The sequence below is a fragment of the Oncorhynchus mykiss genome, chromosome 23, assembly GCF_013265735.2.
Source record: "Oncorhynchus mykiss isolate Arlee chromosome 23, USDA_OmykA_1.1, whole genome shotgun sequence".
In the NCBI taxonomy this organism is placed as follows: domain Eukaryota; kingdom Metazoa; phylum Chordata; class Actinopteri; order Salmoniformes; family Salmonidae; genus Oncorhynchus; species Oncorhynchus mykiss.
In genome coordinates this window covers 20,641,785-20,653,542 of record NC_048587.1, presented here as the reverse complement: position 1 = coordinate 20,653,542, position 11,758 = coordinate 20,641,785, and the positions used below count along the sequence as shown (strand labels likewise).

Below are 11,758 nucleotides of genomic sequence, written 5' to 3'. Positions count from 1 at the left end.
AGCAGGAGAGAGGGGAGAGGAGAAGATGCGGAGGTCATATGTCTCCAGACATCTAAAGCTGGTATTTCTGCTCTGTGACTCCAAGGCTGAGAGACAAAGACCACAGACAGAGACACACACATAAACAAACACTTACACAACAAGAGCACAGACACAAGCCATTCAAAATCGTGGGGTTTGTTGCGACCTCATTATCTGAATCATGAGGTTCTCACAGCATTCTCTGAACACTACCGTTGTGAGCGAAGGCTCCGCTCAGCCTATACTGGGTCTCTGAGTTCACATACCTTTATAACTCTCGGCTGCGGTCACTCCGAACACAGCGTCACCAGTGGGGACATTGCCTCTCCCAGCTGGACACATCTGGGAAAACTGATCTGTCGAAGAGATAGACAAGAATATGTGTAACAAGTAGTGTGTGTGTGTGGATATAATAAGTGTGTCTGTGTGTTCATGTGTGTGCTTCCTCACCGGTGCCCTGGACGGGGCAGGGGTGCACCTCACAGTTGTCCCCCCAGCCTGCCCCCAGCGTACAGCAGCACTCCTCCATGGTGACACTGCTGGTCAGCACGTTCTCACACAGGTTCTCATCATTGAGGTTGTAGTAACACTCCTTCCTCTCTACTGACGAGGCTGGGGCAAACAGGGGAGAAGAAACATGATTACACATGAATAGATCAACAATAAGTGTTCAGTAATATTTGCAGTTGTGGGCGTGAAGGAGTAACGCTTTTTCTTAACCCAGGAGGAATGAGACTCTTTCGTAAACTGGGACAATTTGCAGCCTGATGGAGAGATGGGCCACATGATGACTGTGATCTGGGTCTTCGCACTGCTTTAATGATATACCTGGAGAGAAGAGAACAACCCCCCTTCCCTTCCCCTCCTATCTCCACCTCCTCTCCTTGGTTTCCCCCAAACCCTCCACATGCACTTACGCACATGAACACACACACACACACACACACACAGCGGTGTCTTTATCACAGTTTTGTGATCTGTAAATGCCTCTGATAATTACAGATTACCAGAGATTCGTATCTAATTGCCCATTCTCAGAAAAACACAGCTTTTATTGCTTCAACATGGAAATGGCTTTTATACATTCTTCTAAAGCAATCCTACTATTACGTAACGTCTGGGGTTGTGAGCACAGAACATGCTCTAATTCCTAACATTATATAATGATACACTATCCTCCTTAAATATTTGGGAGTGTTCTCAGAGGTGAGAGAACATACTTGAGGTCATCGGGTGAAGTCTGACAAGGAGCCCAGGTTAATGTTAAGCTTTGGGACCTAAAGCCCTGTATTATACAGTATATCCGCCAGACAGACAAGACACACCGTTGGCTCTGTTTCTCATTAGGGTTTTACACTAGGCAAAGACAAAGGAGGCCCCTAACCTGCGGCTGTGTTGTTAAACAGAGCCAGGCCCCCTCATTCATCAGAGCACCACTCTACTCAAATGAAACTCCAAGCTATGAAAGGTTAATATTGTCCTCTGAGACAATGCGCTACCACTCAATATTCAATATTTAAAATGAAACATTTAAACTGTGCTTTATATAAGCTTCATTTCTCTTCAGGCAATGTGTGGGTCACCTGTGGGAGCGGGACTGCACTTGGCGGTCATCTGGTTGTACTCCTGGTCCTCGTCGGGGCACATACACAGGAACGAGCCCTCCACGTTCTCACACAGGGCCTCGCCACACACACCGCTCAGCAATTCACACTCATTCACATCTGCAGGGAGAACACAACACCTTGGTTAGCGGTTAGCACTAATGAGCATAGTTAGCAACCTCACAGGATGCATCTTATTTACATAATATCTCACATATGTGGCATGTGTGGTTTCATTCACAAGACAAGTAGCTAATAAAGATACATTAAGATACTAAGTGGTGTACTGTATGGGGAGCTGGTGATATACTCTTGGAAATAGATGAATCAATGAATAGGCCTATACATTGAGGAAGAAAAACACTCAAATATCTATTTCACACTCCAATAACATTGTCTGTTTTCCTTTGACCTGGCTGTGGTTATAGCTGTGCATCCATCCATGTATGTCTCTCCAGTTATGAAGGAACGTGCAGAGAAAACACATACATCAACCCCGACGTGGAGCTTAATGTAAAAAGACAACAAAGTCTCGTGGTTCCGACGTGCTCTGAGCTGCTCTGCATTCCCAACACCCTATCCAATACTTCACACTGGGGTGTGGGCCAGTTTGTCAATGAGCTAGAAAGTGTTAAGGAGAGAGCGGGGAGGACGAGAGTGGGTGTGTCGCAATAGGGGAGCACTAAAAAGGGGAGAGGTCCAGAACGACAATGGAAAAGGCAGATTTTTCTTCATAGGATAATATATTTCAATATATTTCACGGCCTTTCCCGCTCAGCGGAATGGGACTACCATTTGGAGGGAAATTTGTTTTCCATTTCAGTGGATTCTGTCCTCACGCATCTGTGACTCCTTTCAGGAAACTAGGTGTATGTCGCGGGTCACTACTTCACAGGAGGCATTTGAACGTAAACATTTTTTATTAGATCAAAATGCCTTTTATGGCAGAAATTCCTTCTGGAACTTGTGCACCTTCATGTGCCTTAATAACAATCTTGTATGCCATCTGTAAATATGAATACAATTGTTCAATTATGAGCCTAGTTGGTATAGCCACACAAAAAAAGACAGTAACCTTTCCCCTAGCCATGACTGGCTAAGATAATGGATGGGCTGGACATGCCGAGAGAAGAGTTCGGATTCCATGTAGCGCGCTTCTGTCTTTCACATGAGCTGCTCAGTATGTGCAAGTAATCCTTTCTAACGCTGCTTTTTTGAAAGTTATCACAAAGAACTGTGATAATGTTGCTAATGCTCTCCACTTTCTGGAGGACCGAGTTTTGAAATATGTGGAATGCTCAGTGGAAGGTAAGGAGATTCAGGCGTTTGATTATGCGGAGGGAGAGAACACACAAAGGATGTTGTATAAAACAACTGTCTCCGGATTACATCTTCAAACTAAGGGCAACCATGGCATCCATGACAGAGAGGGAGAAGCGTTCATCCATGTATATGGGTAAGAGAGTGTCAATGATTTAGTTATAGGAGAAACGAGACCAAGATGAGACTCTGGACAAGGCGGATACGGTATATTTGAGGCATTTTAATCTAGCATAGTAATATCTGGCAAACGTGCAGCACGGCTCCTATCGTCCACTCTTAGGGAGGTTTCGGAAAAAGAGGGCGTAACACATATTTGGGCAGTACATTTATACATTGAAATGACGTAGGTAGATTCTAGTAGTCCTGGCTCCTGGTTGGTTGTTCGTAGGTGATAGACAGTCCTCTCCAGCCTGTTGTCTGTATCACATTGGTTCTTGACAGAGTTCTTTGTCTTTGTAGCCCATCCCAAAGGGTTTGGAGCAGTGTATATTCATGGGTTATCAGTGTGTTTAACAACAGTCCGTGAATGCGTCATTACATGTTTTAATATGTTATTACAACAAGAGTCTAGCTAGCTACATTTTCAGATATTATAAGTTTCAAATATTGTCAGAAAGTCGTTTCATTGCAAGTTAGCTAACGTTAGTTGGCTAGCTGGCTCGCTAGCTAACGTTACATGTATGATCTGTTTAGTGATATTATTTGTATCTCAGAACCATTTGTATTGCTAGTTATAGCCTAACGTTAGCTAGCTAGCTAACATTGAACCTAGTTGGTTAACTTTAGCTACCTGTAGATTCATGCATGGTAGTAATGTTATGAGTTGGGATTATGGTTCATTGTTTAGCTAGCTAGCTACATAAACAAAAGACTCCACTATGCAAGTAACCATTTCACTGTACCATTTACAATTACTGTATCCTATGCATGTGACAGATAAACATTGATTTTATTTTATATGGTGTGCATTTACCAGAGACGGTAATGTGAAGAGCAACATGACCTGCACCAAAGTCAAATTATGACATAATGTTAGGCCAACCAAAGTTCTAAAATTCTCCAGTAAAATGCCCTACTTTTATTTCATTACACTCCCAACCGTAAGCTATTTTCTGTAATTATCTCACCATTAACTTGTAAATAATGATCTTGTTATGAGTTTATTTTCCTGTAATAAGAAATACAAATTAGTTAAGGCATTGTCAGCAATATGATATGGCCATTATTTGAACTGGTTAGCAAGCTCACATAACAAGCTAGATACTAACCAAAATATTGTTTAGAAAATTGCTTTTAGTTACCTGGTTTGCTAGATTGACACATACAACATTAATTTTTAAACAGGTGGGTTTATTGGTGTTAAAATACGCCAGTCATGCTATTTTGAACCACCAGGCTGCTGATGTCATGCAGCCTGTCGTTTTTGTGTTTATACTTTTTCCTAGCGACAAGTTTTATGTCGGACAACAATAGAATGTTCATGATGTCACTGCGACAACTGTCTACAAACATGTCGATAGACGTAGTATAAACCAACCTTTAGACTTGATATCTTTGGTTGTTTAGTACACAACCATACTCACTCTGTTTAGCACATGGCCTCACGTGTGAATCCTTAAAGAGATGGGTGGGGATAAGGCTTGAGAGGGTGTGAACAATGCTGAATGGGTGTAGACAAAGAAGAGCTCACCAGTAGGTGTACCTAAACATTCAAGAGCCATTTGCTCAAAAGTGGGGTTTCAAGTTGATCAACTTTCAAAGCAGAATTACTTTCCCATTGTTCCTCAACTGCAGTGTACGGTTTACCATGTTCCAGCTCCGAATCAATTTTATCCAATGTAAAAAAAACTCAATTTAAAATGTTGCTATATAAGACCAAATCGAGCTGGTCGAACACATTTAGGTTTACCACAATTTGGCTATATAGTACATCTCTACTGCCCAGCCAATGGAAATTATGTTTTCATGTGTAAACGTAGAGAAATGCTGAGTTACAGTAAAGTACAGACAGGCTGGTTAGAAGAAGGATTTAACCGTGGCTCTATTTCCATGGCTATATACAACTTATTTTTATGCAAACATGCTTTCCTGCGTAGTTAACTTTATTGTTGTTAATTCAGTATGTGACTGGGCAGAAATAGCCAGTCGCAAGAGCCATAGAGACTGTATCATAGTTTGATTCAGAGCACAGATGGCTTGGCATACCCTTCCACAATGACCGTCACCGCATATATCTGCTGCCACGGATTGGAAAGCTCATTAACGGCCAGGTACACAATGCAGGAAGCAGACAAAAATAAAAATAAAAAGTCCCTCCTCCTCTCCCGCCTCTAGTTACAAACCTTCCTCAACGCTCAGCTCAAAGCGCACCGCTACTGAGGAGAATCTATAATTCATTAGCAGACATTAAAACCTGCTGCTGCTTCTCTGGTTATAGCCCGCACCGCAGTGCCCTCATTAAAAGCCAGTCTGTCTGGCGTGACCCTGAAGCACCTTGTTCGCCTTGCACAGTCACCATCTGGGTTCAGCCCCAACCGGTATCCCTACCCCAACCCCTGTCCAGCAGAATGAGAAAACGCTGGTTGAATCTTGATCTTGATCAACGTTGCAGCTGGACTAGAGGGAGAGAGAGGGAGTACTGTCAATGACACGTGTCACTTAAATCACTTGACAGTGAGAGAGAGTTCCGTTCAATGACATGAACTGTGAAATGAAAGGACACAGACAGATAAGCTACGTTATCTGATTCCCAGTCTGAAGAATATGTACCAAACAACACTGAATGCCAACACAAAGTCATTGAACTCCAAAACAGCCTCTTAATCTGGGAAGCAGCAAACAATCCCAGAGGCTCAGGGGTTCATCTGTCTAGGGGTAACCAGAGACAGGGAGAGGAGCGGGGGGAGAGAAGGGGTTGGTTGTGGACTACTTCCAATAGTTTTGGGGGGAAAAGTGAGCCCATCTGTGCAAGACACAACAGAATGATGGGCTGGCAGGAGAATGGAGGCAGCTGGCTGTACAGGGCTGGGGTGGGACCAACCAACACTTGCCAAGGTACAGATGGAGAGTGTGTGTGTGAGAGAGAGAGAAAGCAAGAGAGACCATACGTGTAGGTTTGCATGACTGTGTGTGTGTGTGTTTGTTGCGTGGAGTGCGTGTATGTGTGTGTGTGTGTGTGTGTGTGTGTGTGTGTGTGTGCGCACAGGTCAGGGGAGAGATCTGGCTGGAGGAAGTGTTCTATCAGCTTCAATAGGGGAGTGCCTGTGACCCACTTTCAGGGCTCTGACAGACCTTCCTGTAGGAACGAAAATTGTAAAGATGGAAACTGCATGGGCCCAGTTAAAAAAAAAACAAGACAAACAAGCTCCAATTCTTCACCTTGTCCCAGAACATGAACTCACTGACTCTCTATCTGATTGCGATCCCCCCACTCACCCAAACCCCCTCAAACGATGAGAATGAAATTGAAAGCTACAAACAAAATGGCATTCTGCTGATTGAGTGAGAACTGGCTTCCTTTGAGTCTGCGGAAGAATGTCCTCAATGCCCACTGGCTTGGCTGAGGAAGACATTAATCCAGGATGATGGTTTGATTTGGTGGCAGGGATGGACTTTCTGACAGAACACTCTCACCTTTTCTCACTGCACCCCGAGGCTGAAATGAAAGCCACGCATCATTGACAGTTAGCGGTGCCACCACAGCACAGCCCAGACCAGAAAAAGCTATTGACTGAGAAATAACCTGGTCGACCACACATGTAGTATATCACATCAAGAAAGAACATTGAGTGTAACCTACACTGAGTGTACAAAACATTAAGAACACCTACTCTTTCCATGACAGACTGACCAGGTGAAAACTATGATCCCTTATTGATGTCTTTAATCAGTGTAGATGAAGGGGAGGAGACAGGTTAAAAGAGGATTTTTAAGCCTTGAGATAACTGAGACATGGATTGTGTACGTGTGCCATTCAGAGGGTGCATGGGCAAGGCAAAAGATTGAAGTGCCTTTGAACTAGGTAGGTGCCAGGGTAGTAGGTGCCAGGCTAAAAACTGTACCCCTGCTGGGTTTTTCACGCTCAACAGTTTCCTGTGTGTATCAAGAATGCTTCACCGCCCAAAGGACATCCAGCCAACTTGACAGAAGTGTGGGAAGCATTGGAGTCAACATGGGGCAGCATCCCTGTGGAACACTTTCAACACATTCTAGAGTCCATGCCCCGACACATTTAGGCTATTCTGAGGGCAAAAGGAGGGGGTGCAACTCAATATTAGGAAGGTGTTCTTCATGTTTTGTACATTCAGTGAATAGATCGTATTCAGACAGCTCCAGTCTCGAAACAAATCAAATCAAATGGCGAAAATGTAAACACAAATCTAGGTCTTATAGTCAATCTTTCTCTTCAGTGAGGATAAGCAGACAGGAACCAGAGGCCCGGGACTCACACCGACAGAAAGACAGACAGCTGCCATACAGCTTCATGGCTCCGGCTCCATCACTTTCACTGCAGCGGAGTGTGTGTGCCCATGTGTGCGCCAGTGTGTGGGAGACAGCTTGGCTAAGAGTCTAAGCTCCGGTGCGTTTCCAATCCCAGGGTCTGAGGAGCGCTGCAGACACGGTGGGGATATGTCTAAAACATCACAGAGAACGCCGGCTACACCTTCAAATTGAATGAAAATAAATGGTCACATCAATCAAGCGTCTGCCATCTTTCTTTTTTTTTTCCTGCAGAGAGGGAAACCACTGTCCAAATTTGAGAGGACAGGAGTATTTAAAGTCCCATCAATCTGCCCCAATATGGCCCATACCACATCATTACATTCAAGTCTTTCATGACATATGATTTAATGTCTACAATGCTTATACTATCTTTAAGAGAAGCATGACGCATGACGCATACGTGTCTAGCACTGCCACCACCAACAAACTTCAGAGGGAAAAAAGCTGTCAGGGAAATACACTCAATCATACTTCCTATTGCTTTGCATGGACCACTTCATGTTTGTAATTGGCAAAACGGCTACAGCAGTTGTCACTGAGTCAGAAAATAAATCTCATTTGAAGATTAAAAGGTTACTGTCGGTATTCTCGGTTGGCAGACACATCCATGGCAGACTACCCAGCATGTCCATAATAGGGGTGAGCTGTCCTCCCGTCGTCATGACAACCCCGCTGAAGTTCTCAAGGCGGGAGCAGACGTTTTAGCCATCAGAGTGTTCCAGTGCTTTCAGCAGGACCCTTCAAGGAAAGCCTTGTAACTTCCTTGCAAAGAATGAGCACCTATATCATCAAAGCACACACATGCACTGACATGAAATAGGCGCTTCTGAGTATCAGACCAAAAATATATCAAAAGATAGACCATAATGTCATTGAACATTTGAACAAAAACTTGCAGTGGCTTTGCTCTAAGTCAAAGCAGGAGCCAACTGTTCAGTATATTCTAGCACATACTGTCGATGTACTAAAGACTATACCAGATGGTCTCCATGAAGAAGCAGACCTATCCATGCCCATGTCATACACTACTGTCTTCATTCCTTCTCTGGCCCTCCTGGGACTTTTTTGTAACCCCCTCCCCTTCCCCAGACACCCAACCACCCCCAACCCCCACCCACCCACCCCCAACACCCACCCAACCACCCCCAACACCCACCCCCAACACCCACCCAACCACCCCCAACACCTACACAACCACCCCCAACACCCACCCAACCACCCCCAACACCCACCCCCAACACCCACCCAACCACCCCCAACACCCACCCAACCACCCCAACACCCACCCAACCTCCCCCAACACCTACCCAACCACGCCCAACACCCACCCAACCACCCCCAACACCCACCCAACCACCCCAACACCCACCCAACCACCCCCAACACCCACCCAACCACCCCCAACACCCACCCAACCACCCCCAACACCCACCCAACCACCCCAACACCCACCCAACCACCCCCAACACCCACCCAACCACCCCCAACACCCACCCAACCACCCCCAACACCCACCCCCAACACCCACCCAACCACCCCCAACACCCACCCAACCACCCCAACACCCACCCAACCTCCCCCAACACCTACCCAACCACGCCCAACACCCACCCAACCACCCCCAACACCCACCCAACCACCCCAACACCCAACACCCACTAAACCTAACCCTTACCTTAACCCCTAACCCTAACTCCTAACCATAATTCTAACCCCAACCCCTAAGCCTAAAACAGCCTTTTTACAAGTGAGGACCTGCAAAATGTACTCACTTCTTTGAATTGTTGTTGATTTACTATTCTTGTGAGGACTTTTGGTACTACAAGTATAGTAAAGTACACACACACACACACACACACACACACACACACACACACACACACACACACACACACACACACACACACACACACACACACACACACACACACACACACACACACACACACACACACACACACAAACACACACACCACTCCTACTCACCCACGCAGCCGAGGCCCTCCTGGGACTCCTGGTAGCCCCGGTCACACAGGCAGCGGAAGGAACCGACCGTGTTCTCACAGAAGCCGTGGTTACCACACACCGTGGCGTTGACGTTGCACTCATCAATATCTGCAAAACGAGGAGGAGGAGGGTCAAGAGCTAGTTAGCCACTCTTCTTTACAGTCTCAGTGGCAAAGGTGGTCCCACAGTTAGGACCAGTTGACCCACAGAACAGCACCCACTGAGCTGCAGTGGAACTAGTCTCAGGTTTAAAGCACATCTCTCATTGGTGCCATTGCGATGAGTAGGAGCATCCAGAGTTCAAGCTGACAATGTGTCCGGAGTTGAGGTAAATCAGAAGAGTGCAGCACACCACGAACACACAGAGGGAAGAGCTAAATAAACAAAAGGCAGATCCATACACTGAAAAAGAGTGTGTGTGTGTGTGTGTGTGTGTGTGTGTGCGTGCGTGCGTGCACATCAGACTCCACACCTTGCGAAGACTATAATAAAATTGCTCAAATATTAACACTAGGGAATTCATGGAGAGTGATAGACAAAACACTTCACACACAAACATCCTCTTGGCTGAGCTGAGCAAACAGAGCACTCTAAACTGTAGCTGGAACACTGTGTAACCCAAACAGTGCAAACAACCGCCTGACTCCCAAACAAGCAAATGCAACAGATGTAATGTTGCTGCCTCACGACAGATGCTCAGAGTGAGTTACTATGGTCAATGAGGGACCTGTTCTGTGGAGTTCATTCGTAGAGAACCAGCTTTAGTTAGCTGGACCAAAGAGACAGTACAACTCCGTTAGAAGACCCCCCCCCCCCACATACATGTACAGGGGTCAAGTCAAGTTGACTCTTTGTGGTGATCAGTGTCTAATACAAAGCAGAGTTGATAGGACAGAACACAAATGTTTGAAGATGGATGGGGAACAGCATGGAAAGGCGTGTTGATGGGTGAGGGAGTAAGGTGATGGATGGATGGATGGATGGATGGATGGATGGATGGATGGATGGATGGATGAAAGGATGGATGGATGGAGGAGGGTAAGATGAGATACATTGATGGGTAGAAGAGAAGCACAAAGTAAGACACTTGATTGGCACGTGAGCATTTCAAAGAATTGGATGGGGCAACAGCTGAAGCAACGGAAAGTTGGCATGGCTGTGGCCTCCTTTTTGATGCCCCCGTGATGCTGACTCACCAACACAGATGCCTTCTGGGCCACGGTCGTGTCCAGGGGGGCAGTCCACCAAACACCTATAGGAGCCCTCTGTGTTCTCACAGAGCCACGCCCCACAGATACTCTGGCCCAACTCTGCACACTCATCGATATCTGGGAGAGCACAGCACCACAGTACCCCAGTCAACACTCAGCTAAACACCTGTACGCCCCACTGAAGTGAACACAGTAGCGATGCTTGAATTGCAGTCCTCGGGATATCATGATCGGTATAGAGAATGATGGGATATGTAGTTGTGTTACCAACCCAGGCATGTGTCAGTGTCTGGCTGCAGGCGGTAGCCAGTGTCACACTGGCATCTGTAGGAACCCTGGCTGTTCTCACAGGAGCCGCCAACACACCTGGTGTCATCCGAGCACTCATCCATATCTGCAAAGAAACACACAGTCACGCTCGGCATACCGGTATGTACCACTTCACATGCCAACAATAAACCTTCTCAAAGGGGGTGTTGGAAACAAACATCCAACACCTTTCTTAGAGTCCAAGGACTTTGATGTCTTTGGATACCCTGAATGTCCGTTGACTGAGACTCAAAGAAACAGCATCCCGCCATAAGAGCCTAGAGATGAAAGAGACAGGGAGAGACAACAACGAAGCAGATGGGACAGGCCAAAGCAGGTTACATCTTCCTCTTGATCTCAACTGGACACAATTCAATCTGGCTGTCAAACAGGCCCTCCCTGAAGCCCAACCATTCTTCTTCGAGGGGTCAGAACATCCTTTGGCTGTTACAGGGGAGGACAGTCTGTGGGGGTATTACGGTGCTTAAGCCAAGCTTGGGTCTGGGTAGAGGAGCAGGGAGCCATGACCCCTCTGCTTTTATTGTGTTCCAGGCCTCAGTCCCAGTCTGCTCCTCAGCTGTGGTTCTACTTGTCCAATATAAACAGGGGGGGGCTGAGTTGGGGGGCGCTGAGGTGTTTTATGGCCCCTGTCCTGTTGCTGGTTCACTGGGCCCGTGTTCCCAGGATCAAACAAGGTCGGGGCCCCACCTCAGGGGGGCCTATCATGGGGCCATGTTCAGGCTGAAAACATGTTTATATCACAGGGAGGAGAGGAGAACT

At 46.3% G+C, this 11,758-nt stretch overlaps 1 protein-coding gene across 5 annotated transcripts in view; it reads right to left on the bottom strand.

The window, feature by feature from the left end:
- Nucleotides 1-11,758, bottom strand: part of LOC110502431 (latent-transforming growth factor beta-binding protein 1) — a 144,047-nt gene that overhangs the window by 9,315 nt on the left and 122,974 nt on the right. For 3 of the 5 annotated variants that reach the window (XM_036959791.1, XM_036959793.1, XM_036959795.1), the window contains 6 exons: nt 10,941-11,063; nt 10,655-10,786; nt 9,438-9,566; nt 1,605-1,745; nt 472-633; nt 288-377 (listed from right to left, as the gene is read on the bottom strand). In XM_036959791.1, coding sequence (XP_036815686.1) covers nt 288-377; nt 472-633; nt 1,605-1,745; nt 9,438-9,566; nt 10,655-10,786; nt 10,941-11,063 — 777 coding nt within the window. The remainder of the gene's footprint in view (nt 1-287; nt 378-471; nt 634-1,604; nt 1,746-9,437; nt 9,567-10,654; nt 10,787-10,940; nt 11,064-11,758) is intronic. The other 2 variants (XM_036959792.1, XM_036959796.1) reach the window with 2 other exon arrangements.